The 16,796-nt window shown below is 51.3% G+C and overlaps 1 protein-coding gene across 1 annotated transcript; it reads right to left on the bottom strand.

Moving 5' to 3' along the window:
- Nucleotides 1–2,529: 2,529 nt before the first annotated feature.
- Nucleotides 2,530–16,454, bottom strand: PLIN1 (perilipin 1). Its single transcript, XM_025392509.1, has 9 exons — nt 16,313–16,454; nt 14,291–14,349; nt 10,139–10,343; nt 8,426–8,508; nt 6,948–7,212; nt 6,460–6,632; nt 4,566–4,757; nt 3,903–4,148; nt 2,530–2,889 (listed from the first exon to the last, which is right to left on the bottom strand). The coding sequence occupies exons 2-9, from the start codon at nt 14,333–14,335 to the stop codon at nt 2,530–2,532; spliced, it is 1,569 nt and encodes a 522-aa protein (XP_025248294.1). The 5' UTR covers nt 14,336–14,349; nt 16,313–16,454.
- Between the last annotated feature and the right edge of the window lie 342 nt (nt 16,455–16,796).

Raw genomic sequence — 16,796 nt, 5'->3', positions numbered from 1 at the left:
AAGAGGTTTCTAACAGTAAAAAGAAACTTACAACTTACACTGTTTGCTTCCTGGGCTGTCCTATTCCATATGTAGCCTCCAGCACCTGTGCGCAGGCCCGGGGCTGGGTGAGGGAACTGGGCCTGACCAGCAGGCATGTTGGTGGCCGCAGCCCTCATGCTGCTGAGGAGGCAGCTTTCCTGCCTTCTGGAGTATAGCCTCGCAGGAGGAGCCACAGGACTGGGGAGGAGTAGATAGCTAGGAATGTGGTTTCTGGAACACTAGGAAGAAAGCAGCATGGGTGGGTGAGGCCCAGGACAGGCAGGCATTTCTTTCTGTACATCTAGGCCTGAGGTCAATTCTCCAGCATCTGTCCATGGGACCCCTGCCAAGGCTGTGCTGGGCTCTGTCTGCTCAGCCCTGTTATACCAGCTTCTAAGAAACCCTCTTGCCAACTCCACCCCTCATCTTCCCTCCCCACCCCCCAGGGAACTGCTGGGTGTAGTTTATATCATGGAAGTGGGGTGGGGAGGGTCCATGGCTGGCTCAGGGGCCTGGCCACATGTTCATGTGTATATCTACCAGCTTCTCTCCTGTCCCCATTCTACATCCTCAGACTCCAAAACCACAGATCGAGGCCCATGACTCATTACACCAAAGATCTGCCAGGGCCCCAGAGTCAGTTCCAGGGCCCCAGAGTCAGTTTCAGGGAGCAGGGCTTCCAGGTGTGCAGTAGAGTGGGAGGTAACAGAGTGAGTGTTTATGTGTCTGAGGGGGACCTGTGGAAAATGAGTATAAATATATGGATGTCTAAAAGGACTGACTGAAGATTCATAATTTTCTGTGCATATTTCTGAAGCTGCAGGTGAAAATAACTAGAAAAATAGGATTTGGTTTGGCAGGCTACTTGGTATTATCTAGGAATACTTAAAATGCACATATTCTTTCACCCAGCATGTCATGGTTACAAGTTACGTGTCTATCACATATGTGTATATATATATTTCCACACATGTACACTAGACATTTTTGATAAGGGTATTTATTATAGCACTGTTTGCAGTAGCAAAAAAGAAAAAAAAAGGAAACAAAAGTCCATCATTAGGGAACTAGTTAAATCAAATAAGGCGTATCCATATTATGCAGTAGTTATTATGTGGCCGTCGAAAAGAGCGAGTGGGATTTATGATGTGATACAAAAATCTCTCCAAGCTGTGTTATTAAGTGAAAAAAGTAGGCATGTATAACACCCCACAGCTTGTGTAAACACAAGCGGGGAGTGCATACACACGTGCCTGCAGGTGCATAGCCCTGTATACACGAGAGACGGCACCATGGTGGTTTTTAATGAAGGGGAACAGGGGGGCTCGGGGAGAAAGACACATACCCTTTTGCAATGTTTGAATTTTATAGTTGTATCAATGCATTTTCTTTTCCTTTCTTTCTTTTTTTTTTTTTTTTTTTTTTTTTTTTTGAGACGGAGTCTTGCTCTGTCGCCCAGGCTGGAGTGCAGCGGTGTGATCTCGGCTCACTGCAAGCTCTGCCTCCCGGGTTCACGCCATTCTCCTGCCTCAGCCTCCTGCCTAGCTGGGACTACAGGCGCCCACCACCATGCCGGGCTAATTTTTTGTATCTTTTAGTAGAGACGGGGTTTCACTGTGTTAGCCAGGATGGTCTCGATCTCCTGACCTCGTGATCCGCCCGCCTCGGCCTCCCAAAGTGCTGGGATTACAGGTGTGAGCCACCGAGCCCAGCTATGAATGCATTTTCTAGATTTATCAAATATTAACATTTCCCTTGGAAAATGGGATTGGTGATGAACTGTGGCTATAAAGTCTATATATGATCACCATTTTTGTTCCCCAGCATCTGGAGGGCATCAAAAGAGTGACTATGCAGGTGCAGGCAGTAATGATCCAAATGGAAATGTGGCTGTGAGCAAGAAGCTGGCTCTATGAAGCACAGGCCTGGGACTCAGCCTGTGAAGGGGCGAGTACTCAGAAAGTGACACTAGTATTTTAAATAAACATGCAAGAGCTTTTCCATCTGATTGTTCCCTTCAAAGTAGTCTGCTGGGAGCCTAGACATCAGAGGATCTCCCAGTTCAGTGCTAAGAATGTGTCAAAATCTTCTGTTTGGACCTTCAGAATGGTGACAGGAGTTACTCATTCGTGACAAATATTTATCCACAGAGGCAGAATCTGAATTTTGGAAACAGTCAAATGTCTTTTGGCCACAACTTTGGTTAAAGAGATGAAAAATCAAGTTAGGCAATTACTCTTTTAGTAAAAACCGAGCCATAGAATCAGAGCAGGCTGCGGCTCTGGTGTCCCTTAAAAACTGGCTCTGAGGGTGAAGCCCCAAAAGGATGCTAAAAAAAAAAAAAAAAAAAAAAAGTGTGCCTCCGGCAGCATCATCGGGATGAGGCTGGGGTCCCCAGGGGACCATTTTGAAAGCGGCAACGCTTTCAAAGCGTTGAAAGCTGGGCTGTGCGGGTTCTGTTTGTTAGAGAAACCCGCCCGCCCGGGGTGCGGCGACGGATGCGGCGACTCAGCTCTTCTTGCGCAGCTGGCTGTACTGCGCGCGGCCCAGGATGGGCTCCATGACGCTGGGCCGGAAGAAGCTGTCGCTGACCCTGCGCTTCGGCTTCTCGCGGGGCACGGCCGGGAAGGCCGGGCGCGGCGCTGCGGGCGTGGCGACCTTGTCCTCCAGGCCCGGGCCGGGGGGCGCCCCGGGGCTCTGCGCGCTCCGCAGGCTGCGGCGGGGCTGTGCGGCGCGCGGGGCGGGCTCCGGGCCGGCGGGTGGCGCCCCTGACGCCCTGCGCTCCGCCTCCCGGCGCTCGACCTGGGCGGGCGGGTTGTCGATGTCCCGGAATTCGCTCTCGGGCTCCATCAGCGACAGCCTGGGGAGCTGAGGGCCCGGCAGCCGCCTTAGAGTCCTGGCTTGGCCCTGGTCCCTGCGCCTCTCACCCACCGCCCCTTCCCGGGTCCCTCGATTGTTTCCCCGGGAGCGGCCGTCAGGAGGCCACAGGCTGGGGAGCGGTTCAGTAGTTTGGGGGGCACCGGGGAAAGCCCTGAGGTCCTACCCACTCTGAGCTTCTCCATGGACCAGGTGGCCGCTCAGGCAAGCCAAGCCTCCCAAAGTTTCAGGATCCCCTAGGCCTCCCTGAGGGGAACCCTCAATGGGAGGTCATCAGCTTTCCTAACTCTTCCTTGCAGCCCACACAGTGACCTGGCCAGGGATGGGTACACTTTCTTGGGGCCGGCCCGAGCGCAGGGTGAACAGGAGGGCTGCTAAGATCCCTGGCATGCTGCTTGCTAGAGTGACTGAGTAACCCACCCCCTTACCAGCTCTAAGGGTGCTTTCTGCCCTGACCAGCCCCCCTCAGGCCTGCATAACCTATAACTTGCTTTGGAAAGGGGTTCCCAAAGGGATGGCATTGGTATCCCCTGGGTTTTTCCTATTGGCGACAGGTGATAGAATTGGGTGGAGCCTGCTGCTGTCCCCTGGAACTCATGGCCCACCCCTCATGGCCCACCCCTCAGGGTGCCCTGGAAGTCTCTTCAACCCCTTCCCGCGCAGCAGCATGCAAACCTGCCTAGCACCTGCGCGGCCCTTCAGTTGGGAGCAAAGGGGTGAAGGTGAGTCACTGGGATCCCGGGACTAATGGCTGGAGACTCCTCTACCAGCAGGTGGGAGGGGCTGTGGGGAGAGGCCTCAGGCCAGAGCCATGGGCCTCTATACTCCTGGGGCTGGGAGAGGCCCAGTATGTCAAAATGTTGCCAGGGCACTGAGGACTGCAGGGAGGTCTCCAGAGGAGTAGCGAAAAGGAGGGGGACTGCATCCCCTTCAGTCAAATCTACTTTATCTGCCCTGTCCGGGCCCCCTTGGGACACTAACAGTTTGCCAGGGGTGGTACTCACCGGCACGTAATGCACCACCGTGTCCACCACATTGTCAGTAACGCCCTTCAGGGCATCTGATAGAGACATGGCCCTCCCCTTGGTCGAGGAGACAGCAGGAGCTGGTGTGAGGTGCAGCACCCTCCCTGCCATGCCCAGCACAGCTGCAGGTGCCCATGTCACAGCCGAGATGGTGGTCTGGAGGGCCTTCTGCAGATTATGTGCCACACCGCCCAGGAGCCCTTGAGGGCCTGGCAGGGCTGCTACCTGGGGACCAGAGCAGGGTCAGTGCCTCCTGCAGTAACTCCCCTGACCCTTCCCTCCTCACCAGCCCCAGAGCTCAAGGGAAAAGCATGAGAATACCAAATTTACAAAACTTCAGGCTTATTCTGCCACTAGCAGTGTGGCCTTGGACAGGTCACATTCCCTCTCTGAACCGCTGTTTCTTCTGCAAAATGGGACAATAATCTCTGCCCTGCCTATTTACAGAGTGTTGCAAGGATCAGCTGAGAGAATGACATGGAAGTCCCTCATCAGCTGGGCATTTGGGGGTGGGGTGAAGGGTGTTGCACACACATGCCATGCCCCTGCATCTGGGCCAGAGTTCCTGAGTTCACCCTATGCCTCTGCTTCTCACCACTTCTGTGAACTGGACGACCTTGAGGCTCCCACTCTCCCCCTCACCTCACTGAACTTGTTCTCCTCTGTCTCCAATTCTTCCTCCTCCTCCACGTCCTCTCCCTCCGTGTCTGTCTGGTCCTCATGATCCTCCTCCTGGGCGGCTGCGAGGCTGTGTAACCAGGGCACCCGCACTTCACTCCTCCGCCGGGACACCGCCTGCATGGCCACTGAGGCACCCCACTGGGCCAGGCTGCTCTGAGGGAGGATGGCAGCAGATTGCTGGCTCAACTGCCCCTGCTGATGACCAGGGAGCCCCAGCAGCCGAAGCCCCTCGCCCCCAGGGTCCAGGCCAGGTGGTGAGCAGGGCTCGGCCCCAGCAGACTTTTCTTGAAACTTTTTATTGAATGGTAATCTACACACACTAAAGTGCACACATCTTTAGTGTAAGCTTTATGAATTTTTATAAGAACACACCTGTGTAACCACCACAGGTCAAAACATAGACCATTTTCACACCCAAAGACTCCCTGTGTCCCCCACTCAGTCCATAGTCCCTCAAGAGTAACCACAATCCTGGTCTCTGTCACCATGCCTTCGTTTTGCCTATTTTTAGACTTCATATAAGTGGAGTCACATCATGTGTATTCATTCATTAATAGCTCCTTTAGTTAAATATTATGGTGTAAGTTTCACCCATGTTGCTGCAAATGGAAGTAGTTCCTTCTGTTTCATTTCTGTGTAATATTCCATCATACGCATTTCCCATAACTTAACCATCCTACAGTTGATGGGCATTATCATTGCTTCCAGTTCTTAGCTAAGGATATCGCTGATCTGAACATTTTTTACTTGTCTTGGGAGACTTAAGTGCTCATTTCTGTTGGGCATACACTTAAGAGTGGAATTGCTGGGCCATAGGATATATGTTTGTTAGCTTTGGTAGATACTCCTCCCAGATCTCTAAAGAGTGAAACATTCAATGAACCAGAGTGTCCCATGGGAAGAAATTGACTGAGCAAGTGGGCTGGTGTCTCCTGAGGCACATTCTAAACCTCTAGGGAGCCCCACAAACAGAGCCTCCTTATTACATAGCTTTTGGGGATGCCACTCTATTCCATGTGAATGGTGGCATGTGAGGTTCTGCCCACTGCAGGCCGGGCCCAGGCATGTGACTCAGTCTCAGCTGTTATTGATGCAGGGGACTGAGGGGAACTACTACTCCTGTATCCCTGCAGGGGCAACACTTGCTTGAATGAATGATCCAGGCCTGATGATGCTTTTAAAAAGTACTGCTCAAAAGATGGCTGAAAAGTAGTAATCTTGTTTGCTGACCTTTATGCTTTAATGTTGTTTTATTTTCTTTTCTGGCGCTAGTTTCTTACTAAAATTCCTTATGAAAAAAATCCAGCCTATTTCTGCTAAAATACAGAGAGGTGGAGGTGGGGAGTGGTGGGGAGTTAACTCTCCCTGGGCCTAGAAAGGGCAAATTTACCTTGGGTACATTGGTGCTGGGTACACTCTCCCTGACAAAATGGGTTGTGTACTTTGTTTATTTAAGGACGACAGTCCCTAGTGCTTGCATAGCAGATGGAAGTCCTGCTGTCTTATAGGTGGGAAGACCCATAGAAAGAGGCCGACTTGGGGGGATGAAGACTGGGGCTTGGGGGAGACTCAGAGGGAAATGGGGGAGATAGAAGTGAGTGGTGGGGCAGGAGCACTCTAGCAAGGCAGGCCTGCCCTTGCTTAACATCCTGTCCCTTCTCTTTCCCTGTGGTCTGGAAGGCCATCCCTCTACCCCTCTCAAGGCCTCTTGTCCTTAGAACTAAAGTCCTAGCCCAGGTTGGAAGAGAGAATGTTCTCAGGACAGGAAGGGGCGATGGGTGGGGGATGGGAGGGACTAAGAGGCTCACAAGGCTCCCAGGCATGGGACCAGTCAGAGCTCAGGGCAGATACTCACCAGGGGCGCCACTCCTGGGATCCACATGGCCAGGGTGTGGCCCTGCTCCAGGGCCCGGGCCATGGTCTGCATGGTGTGTCGAGAGAGGGTGTTGGTCAGAGCCCCAACCCTGCTCATGAGGCTCAGCTTGGCCTTAGGAGACTTCTGGGCTTGCTGGTGTCCAGGAGCAGGGGCTGGGTAGCGATTTGGGGCGGAAGAAGAGAAAACAGGTAAGAGAGGGGCCGGGGAGATCTGGGTCATGTCTAGGACTGGAAAGCAGGTGTTCTAGCTCCACCACAAACTCATTGGTGAGTTCCACAACTCACTTTCCCTCTTTACAGATGGGGTGGGGGTGGGGGTGGGGGTAAATGATTATGAATCCATCTCAAAATCCCACTGGCTTTCCCTATTCCAGAGCAGTGGCTGGATGAGCCCTGCCACCTCCTGCTGATTCCCAGGCAGTGTGTGTGACAACTCACTCCCAGGCCGAGCCTCCGAATGGCAGGTACCTGACTCTTCCTTGTCTGGAGGGAGGAGGTACTCCACCACCTTCTCAATGCTGCCCAAGGCCAAGTCAGCCCCTCCAGAAGCCAGTCGGCCAGCTCGAGTGTTGGCAGCAAATTCCGCAGTGTCTCTGGCCACTCCCCAGGCGAGCTCGCACCCAGCCAAAGCGGCCCCCAGGACCTTGTCTGAAGTGCTTGCGATGGGAATGCTGATGCTGTTTCTGGCACTGCGGAGGCGGGTGGAGATGGTGTCCTTCAGCTCAGAAGCAATCTGAGGGAAGTTGGTGGGGGTGTTAGGCATGTGGTCTTGCAGGCCCTGGAAGGGCAACCCTTTCGGGGTCTGGTGGCCTGAGCCCAGGTCCCAGGAAGGCGTCATCTAAAGGCCCAGGGAACTGGCACTGATATTTGGGTACCTGGAATTAAGCTAGGCTTTAAAGGGAGAGGGCTCCAACCTTCCTTGTGCCAACTGTTTGGATCTCCTGGCTTCTTCACCCCCATCACTGCCTGTCAAGATCCCTCTCATCCTGTGAGGATGACCCCAAAGGCTCCTCCTTGGTGCCACCTGTCCTGATACCCTCATGCTCACAAGGAATCTCCTTCATCCTTTCCTGAGAACACAGCGTTTCTATTGATTTATAGGTGTGCTTGATCTTCCTACAAGTTCTGCATTGAAATAATTTATCTTTTTGTTCATTATCCTGGGAGCACCTTTGTGACAAAAATGTTGCCTTTAATCTGGAAAAATGGGGAGCGAAGGACACAGGCCTCACAGCTCAATGGACCTGCTCTCACTGTTTCCACTTACTGGTTTCCTTTCTGTAAAATGGAGATAACAACCCCTATCCCAGAGGGTTGACAAGAGGATTAAGTGAGAGTACTTGATAAAGCATAGGTGATGGCCCCGGGCATAGGGTAGGGCTCAGTACATGTTTGTGGGAAGGGTAGTTGGTCAATGAGATAGATGAGGTCAGAGACTGAAGCTTATTCCCCAGAAGCACCAAAAACAAGTCCTTATCATAGCAACTACCTAATAAATATGTAGCCAGATAAAGTGACTTTCAATCTCATGGTCCATAAAATGTTGGATCTTGAGGATATGGGACGACACTCCTGGGATCTGAATGAGTGTGACTCATGACCTTAAGCAGCTGTAGTCGCCAAGTGGTCCAGGGCAGACTGCGGAACCTCAGATCCCAGGGTGTGGTATCCGGAGGCAGTAGGACTTGCCAGAGCTCCTGTTTGGGTTTGCCTCTGGGCTCGTGCCTGCTGGTCCCAGAAACCCCATCTCCATTTAGCTTCACAGGGAGAAGAGGAGCCTGTTGTGTGGTATGGCCTTGGGAGCAGGCAGCCTCTGCCGGTCTTGGATGATGCTCACCATGGGACACAAACTTCCAGTCACGGCATCAGCAGCCCCTGCCCTCTCCACCCTGAGAGGTGGTGACGACAGAGTGCAGGGCGGCTTCAAGAGGTGGGAAGGGGCTTACCTTTTCAGGAGGGCACTGGAGGGCTGGGATCTTTTCCTCCAGGTGGTCCAAGCCTCGGCAGGCCAGCTCATTGGCAGCTGTGACTGGAAGGAAGGGGTCAAGTTTGGATGAGTCCTGCCTGTCTCCATGAGAATCTAGCAGTGGCCTCTGTGCCAAAGAAGTGACTTGGAGCCCTCAAATCCCAAGGCCTGCTGCCTCCCCAGCATCTCTGGGCCCCAGGCCCTTTGCCCTCTTTAGCCCCTGTCCGCAGGGACTCCTCGAGACCCGGGCCAGTTTCTTACATCTGTGTGGGAACTCTGGAGTCACTCAGACCTGCACTCAAAAGGCCAAGTGACCACGTCTAAGCAGCCTGTGGCCTCAGCAAGTCACAGCCTGTCTGAGCCTCTGCTTCCTACCTTGTGAAAGGTGAATTAATGGTGCCTGCCTGGCAGAATTTTTATGAAGAATGATGGGAGCTATATGAATCACCAACAAGTACTATTCTTTCCTCCCTTCTCTTCCCTCCGGACCTGCATGGGGGCTCTGAGTGAGCATAAGGAGGGAGAAGAGAGGTGTGAGAGGGAGGCAGATGGCAGTGAGGCCTTGGGGCTGGGCCTGCTTAGCTCTCAACATGACAAACGCCCAGCATAGCCAGTGCAGGCCCCAGGCTGTCCATGCTCTTCTTTTTAACCACTCGGTGTTGAGATGGTCAGCTGTCTGAAGAGGGTCGCAGGGAAGGGAAAACAGTTGCCCCTGGAGAGTGGGCTTGCATCAGAGATGCACCTGCTTCAAGGGGATCCCACCTGGGTCTGCCGGGACATTGGCTCTGCAGCCATGGCCACTGGGGGCCATAGCTTTCAAGGAGGGTTCTTTGTACTCTTTCATATATTCTTTCTCCAGATACCTTATTTTTCTTCACAAAATTCTCGAGCAGCAGAGAGCCCAGATGACTTAGCTGTCTTCCAATTGGGCAGAATGAGACTCAAGGCAACTATTTAAGGAGCTTGCAGCCAGGCACAGGGCCTGGGCCTACTTTACATCTGTCCTCTCCTGTTTGCTGTGTGGAGTCCTCAGCTACCCATAATTCTGTAATTAGGATGGTGGAAGGTGCTGGACTTTTTGGCATTACTGCAATTTCCCTCAACCCTGTCAAGAGCTATGCCTTGGAGACCACATTTTCGGATGGAGCAGAACAATTTGAGTGGTGCACACCTGGTAAGGCCCGTAAGAGAACCGTCTTCTGCCTCCAGGGCCCTGGCTAGTGGCTCTCTGCCGCCCCCACCTGTCATGAGCCGCTACCATCAGCTGCTGGGCTCAGCCAGCTTTCCCCTCCCTCCATGCCATCCAGCCCTGCCAGGCCCCCTAGTGTGGCTGCCTCTGCCTCTGCCAGACTGCTGGTTCTTGCTGCTGCTGCCTGTGCTGCTACAGTGAGTGTCTGGTCTGCCATGGGCCCCAACCTCACCACTGCCTGCATAGCTCTGCCTTCCCTTCCCCTGCAGATTCTCTGGCCATCATTGTTATCCTAGGCAAAGGCCAGCTGGGCCACAGATAGGCATCTATAGATGAAAAGAGATCTGTATGTATATCCATAGATAAGAAGACCATGCAATGGGATGTGGGCAGTTAAGCAGACAGACAAGCAAGTTATCAGTCAGACAGACTGAGAGGCAGACAGACAGACTGGCAGGTAGGCAGTGAACAAGCAGGCAGCTGCTGAGTGCCGTGAGGACTCACACTGGGTGGACAGCCTGCGCACCACCGGCTCCAAGCTCCAGGCAGCCAAGTTACTGGCGCTCTGCACGCCCTTCTCATAGGCATTGCACACAGAGGCCACCAGGGGGTGGGCTTCCTTAGTGCTGGTATAGGTCTTCTGGAAGCACTCGCAGGTGCCACTCACCACCGGCAGCTGCAGCACCCGCTGTAGCACATTCTCCTGCTCCTGGTGTGAAAGGAACACATTCAAGTTGTCCCACCTCCCTCTCCAGCCTCCCAGGAAGGGGACCTCAGGGTCACGGAGTCCAATGGTGCAACTAGCCTGAGTCCAAGTGACCTGGGAGGAACCAAGGCCAAAGAGGTCTCCAGATGCCCCAGTCATGAGAGCATGGGAGAGCCCATGGGGAAAACAAGGCCATGTCCTCCTGGTCACCATCCAGGTTCTGGAGAGCTGCCAAGGCAATCTGTGTTCTCCAGGGGCCAAGTCAGATCCCATCACCCCCACCCCCACCCCAACTCACTCCCCTGATACCTACTAGTAGAGAGCAAGTGTTGTTAATGTCTAGAGTTTTAATCCACCTTTGATTGGTGGCTTCTCCAAACATTTTTCTGGTCTTTCTGAGGTACTGCCTCCCCGCCTGTGTATCCTGGCCCCACTGCCTAGAACGCTCACCTTCCCTCCCACAGCCCTTGCTGCCTGGCAGAGTGCCATTCCCTCAAGACTCCACTTGACCAGCACCTCCCCTGTGAAGCTTCCAGACTCTCCTCCATCGCGTCGGAAACCACTCCCTCCCTGGCTGTCTCCACATTCATTACACAGTGCTGTGGTTATGGGTATTCATCTCACTCCCCGTAGACTGTCATCTCTGTATCCCCAGAGTGTAGCCTAAAGCATGGCACAGTAATGTTAGCTGAATACCTGAACCACAGTCAGGGCTGTGCCTAGTAGAATGCGTAGGTTTAGATCTGCCCAACTGCACAGAATCACAGAATCTTAGGCCCCCAGGGGACTTTGTGGTAAGAATCTTTTCCATTGTTTCTCTGGTAGACTTGTATTTGTTTTTATTTATTTATTATTTTCCTAGAGACAGGGTTTCACTCTGTTGCTCAAGCTGGAGTGCATTAGTGCCATCATAGTTCACTGTAACCTCCAACTCCTGAGCTCAAACAATCCTCACATTTGTGCCTCCTGAGTAGTTGGGACTACAGGCGTGTGACACCATGCCTTGCTAATACTTTTATTTTGTAGAGGGGGCGGGTCTTACTGGTCTTGAACTCCTGGCCTCAGGTGATCCTTCTGCCTCAGCCTCCCAAATCACTGAGATTATAGGCATGAGCCTTTGTGCCCAGCCAAGACTTATATTTAAATATCTGCCTGAATGAGAGCTCTCCCCCTCATAAAGTGACCTGTGTCCCTTGTTGGACAGCTTTGCTGAGCTGAAATTTGCCTCCATCCCCCTGTTCCACACTCTGCCCTCTGGAACAAAACTGAGCAAACCTATTTCATCATTCATGGGTTGGCCCTTCACATATTTGAAGTCAAATATGTCTCCCTTAGGAAGTACCTCCATCATGTTAAATGGCTCCAGTTCCTAACTTCGTTTAGAAATGGTTCACACTGTGGTCTGGAGACCCCCTCTCCTGGACATGCTACAGTTTTACATTATCTTTCTTAAAAATATACTACCCTTGCTTGAGCCCAGGAGTTTCAGGCCAGCCTGGGCAACATAGGGAGACCCCGTCTCAACAAAAAATAATGATAATAATAATTAGCAGGCATGGTGCTGCGTGCCTGTGGTCTCAGCTACTCGAGAACCTGAGGTGGGAAGATCACATGAGCCTGGCAGATGGAGGCTGTAGTGAGCCATAATCATGCCACTGCACTACAGCCTCGATGACAGAATGAGACCCTGTCTCAAAAAACAAACAAACAAAAAACAAACAAACAGAAAACACTCAAAGACAGCACTCTGGGTGTGATCTGTGCGTGCTGAGTGTAGTGGAACAATCGTTTATCATTTCCAGGGTGCTATGCTGTTAGTAATGCACCTTTGGCAGCAGTCACATAATTAAGCTTTAGGTCACCTAGGAACCTTAGTGAAAACACACTGGTCTTTGAGTAAAAGAGTGAATTCTAGGGCTAACAGTAGAAGCTCATGCCTGTAATCCCAACACTTTGGGAGGCTGAGGCGGGATGATCATTTGAAGCCAGGAGTTTGAGAACACTCTGAGCCACAAAAAAAAAAAAAAAAAGCTAGTCATGCTAATATTTGATGGCATGTGGACTACAGAGTCCCAGCTACTGGGGAGGCTGAGGTGGGAGGACTGCCTGAGACCAGAAGGCCGAGGCTGCAGTGAACTATGATGGTGCCACTGCACTCCAGCTGGGGTGACAGAGTAAGACACTATATCTAAAAAATAAATAAATAAAATTAAAAGAACAAATTCTAGGCATGCAGAGGGAAAGAACATTTGTCAGGTGCCATTATGCTGCAGGCACTGGTCTGGGTGCCTTGGTGACATGAGCTCACTTAATTCTAACAGCCATCCTCTGGGGTTAGCACTGTCACCAACACTGAGTCAATGAGGAGACTGACGATCAGAAATGGGAAGTGATTTACCCAAGATCCCACAGCTGGTAAGTGGCAGAGCCAGGATTCCAACTCGAGTTGGAAATAGCCTGCCTAGGATTATCTTCAAAATAACACAAAGTGAAGGAATTAATGGAAGTGAGGATGAGGCAGGATTGGCCATGAATTCATGGTCTTCAGGGCTAACAAAGGGTACATGGGGCTTATTATGTTCTTTTCTGTCTGTTCTTATGAATGTTGAGAATTCTCCATATCTAAAGTAAAAAGAAAAAACTCCCCAGGTCAGATTCAGATGCTCAGGCTCTCTGTAACTTTGAATATGACACTGTGGCATGGTTTTGCTCATGAAGTGAAGACCTGGCCTGTTCTGTTTGTAGGAGGGAGAGTTCAAAGATCCCCATCAATGAGACCTATGTGTACACTAAGACAGAGCAGCCCACAATGTCTTCGGGTTTTTTTGTTTTTGTTTTTGTTTTGAGACGGAGTCTCGCTGTCTCCCAGGCTGGAGTGCAGTGGCGCGATTTCGGCTCACTGCAAGCTCCACCTCCCGGGTTCACGCCATTCTCCTGCCTCAGCCTCCTGAGTAGCTGGGACTACAGGCGCCCGCCACCACGCCCAGCTAATTTTTTGTATTTTTAGTAGAGACGGGGTTTCACCGTGTTGGCCAGGATGGTCTCGATCTCCTGACCTTGTGATCCGCCCACCTCGGCCTCCCAAAGTGCTGGGATTACAGGCTTGAGCCACCGCGCCCAGTGAAAACATTCTTTTTAACAGTTTGGACAGAGCCTTCAGAGGTTGTTTTAGACAAAACCAAAGGGGGAAAGAGATCCTGGGAAGGGAATAAACCACCGTCTGTTAGAATGGCTTCACTATGTACTCGACCATTTTACGCCTCTCTCTTCTATTATTCAATACAAAACAAAGTGATTCCTAGTGCAAGAGTTAGTATAAGCCTAACTTGGGCAAGGTGGATATTGTACAGGTTCACAATTTTTAAGTTTCACTATCTGAACTGTGTGCAAATCTGAGATGCCTTGCCAGGAGCCATCAAGCATTCCTAAAAGTATCAAACCACTTCAAATCACAGTGAAAACCAGGTCAGAGATACAACACCAGACACACGGAATATCCCACCCTTCCCCTGACACAGCAGCACAGGCTGTGCACTGTCTGACTCCGGGAGGTGCCATTTGCCATATGAATGATGCTGGAGACAAAGAATGCAGTGGCTCTGCACTGAATACACATCCAGCTGGGCGGCGGACAGAGCATGGGCTTCTGCGTCAGGGTTTAAACATAGTCATTCCCTTCCTCTCCACTCCCCACTGTCCCTAAGCCAGGATTTCTGTCCCTTTTTTCCAAGGTGCTTAGTTTTTAATAAGCGTCTTTTTTCCTTTCCCAGATCCTCCAACTGCCCTCTACAAAAGGTGGTGAGGGCAAGAATAACTAAGCCATGGTAGTCAATGAACTAGGATTATAATCTGGGCATATCTTGCTCTAAGTCCCCTGCATCTTCCCTCCCTGCTTCTTCCTCCTCCCTCAGTTGTCCATCCCCTGTCACAGATGAGCCCAAGTTACTTACAGGGAGGTCTCCATCCAGCAAGGTGGGGCCTTTGTTGACTGCCATCCTAGCTCTTCAAGCTGCAAAACAGAGTCCCAGGTCCCATCAGAAGCCCTCAGGCTTGAGCTCCACTGGGTCACTTCCCTACTTCTCATGGCCACCAACTAGGCCCAGGCTGCCTGGGGGTCCATTTGCCCTGAACGAAAGGCATTAGGTTGGAGGGTGAATGTCACACACAATAGCCCCACTCCGTAGGGCCCCATAGGAATGAGTTGCTCCGTAGCTTACTTGTCAAGACTGATGTTTCTTTCTTTCTTTCTTTTTTTGAAATGGAGCCTTGCTCTGTCGCCCAGGCTGGAATGTAGTTGCACAATCTCAGCTCACTGCAACCTCTGCCTCCCGGGTTCAAGGGATTCTCCTGCCTCAGCCTCCCCAGTAGCTGGGATTACAGGCGCCCACCACCATGCCCAGCTAATTTTATTTTATTTTTATTTTTTGTATTTTTAGTAGAGACGGGTTTTTTTTTCTTTTGAGATGGAGTCTCACACTGTTGCGCGGGCTGGAGTGTAGTGGCATGATCTCTGCTCACTGCAAGCTCTGCTTCCCGGGTTCACACCATTCTCCTGCCTCAGCCTCCCAAGTAGCTGGGACTACAAGCGCCTGCCACCACGCCCGGCTAATTTTTTTTTTTTTTTTAGTAGAGACGGGGTTTCACCGTGTTACCCAGATTGGTCTCGATCTCCTGACCTCATGATCCACCCACCTCGGCCTCCCAAAGTGCTGGGATTACAGGCATGAGCCACCATACCGGCTAATTTTTGTATTTTTAGTAGAGATGGGGTTTCATCATGTTGGCCAGGCTGGTCTCGAACTCCTGACCTCAAGTGATCTGCCCACCGTGGCCAAGAATAACGTTTCTTATAAGAGTTCAGGTTAGGAGGCCAGGCGCAGTGGCTCAGGCCTGTAATCCCAGCACTTTGGGAGGCCAAGGCGGGTAGATCACCTGAGGTCAGGAGTTCGAGACCAGCCTGGGCAACATGGTGAAACTCTGTCTCTACTAAAAATACAAAAATTAGCCAGGCATGGTGGTGGGTGTCTGTAATCCAGCTACTTGGGAGGCTGAGGCAGGAGAATCACTTAAGCCCGGGAGGCGGAGGTTGCAGTGAGCTGAGATCATGCCACTGTATTCCAGCCTGGGCGACAAGAACAAAACTCCGTTTCAAAAAAAAAAAGAGTTCAGGTTAGGAAATAAAAAATGCAGGCAGCCATAAGAGATAAAAAGTTTTAGCTATAGTCTTAAGGCTCTTTAATGAGGGTCCAAAAGAAACTAAAACAAGTTTCAAGCTGGGTGCATTGGTAAGCACCTGTAATCCCAGCTACTGAGGCTAACATGGGAGAATTGCTTGAGCCCAGGAGTTTGAGATCAGCCTGGGCAATATAGTGAGACCCCCATCTCTAAAAAAATAAATACACAAGTTTCAGGTTTCATCTTTGAAAAGGCTCTGGGTTAATTCCTCTATTTCTCTCTCTCTCTCTCTCTCTCTCTCTCTCTCTCTGTGTCTGTCCCTCTCCCCCTCTCCCTATCTTTTTTTTTTGAGACAGGGTCTCAATCTGTTGCCCAGGATGGAATGTGGTGACACAATCATGGCTCACTGTAGCCTTGATCTCCTGGGATCAAGGTACCATCCCACCTCAGCCTCCCAAGTAGCCGGGACTACAGGCATGCACCATTATGCAGGGCTAATTTTTTTCTTTTTTTGTAGAGACAGGATCCCACTATGTTGCCCAGGTTGTTCTTGAACTCCTGGGCTCAAGTGATCCACCTGCCTCGGCCACCTGCAGTGCTGGGATTAAAGGCATGATCCACTGTTTCCCACCCAATTCTTCTATTTCTAAGCAAACATATCTGTGTTCTGGAAAAGACAGTAGCCCCAGAATAGCTATTCTATACTTCTGGTATAGAGCATCTATACCAGAATCTCTCCCTCAGTAGTTTCCCTGCAGAGCTTTTCATCCCAAGCAAAATTCCCAAGAGGCCCTTACCTTCAACTTCTTCCCTTTAATGTTCATAAACAAGCCATGTAAGGCAGGTGCCCCAGGACCCCAACACTCACTCCAGCTGACCGCCACGTCAGTCTCACAGAGCCCAGGCTGCAGAGCGTCTCCTCAGGCAGAAACAATTCCTACCACTCCTGGGAGTCTTGGGCAATGCTACTAACGCCTCCCAGCTAGAGGAGGGCAGAGAGGAAGAGAAAGCAGGGTCAGCAGTTGTCATGGTTATCTGACCCAGGGTTCACCAGGCATATCCTAACTTCTCTAAGGACATTTAGCAAACAGGGAGGTAGGTGGCAGAGCTGAAGGAGATCCAGGCTCAGAGGACTTAGTATTTCAGAGCCATGAAGCATCAGTTCTATAATGTTCCTGCCCTCAATTCACAAAAGTCTGCTTTCCAGAAAGAAGGTATAGAGATATACACCGTTAAACTCAAAAGCTCTAAAGTTCTATATACCTCTGCAATCTTTTGGCT

This window comes from Theropithecus gelada, chromosome 7b (assembly GCF_003255815.1).
Source record: "Theropithecus gelada isolate Dixy chromosome 7b, Tgel_1.0, whole genome shotgun sequence".
NCBI lineage: Eukaryota > Metazoa > Chordata > Mammalia > Primates > Cercopithecidae > Theropithecus > Theropithecus gelada.
This window is presented reverse-complemented; position numbering and strand designations above follow the sequence as displayed.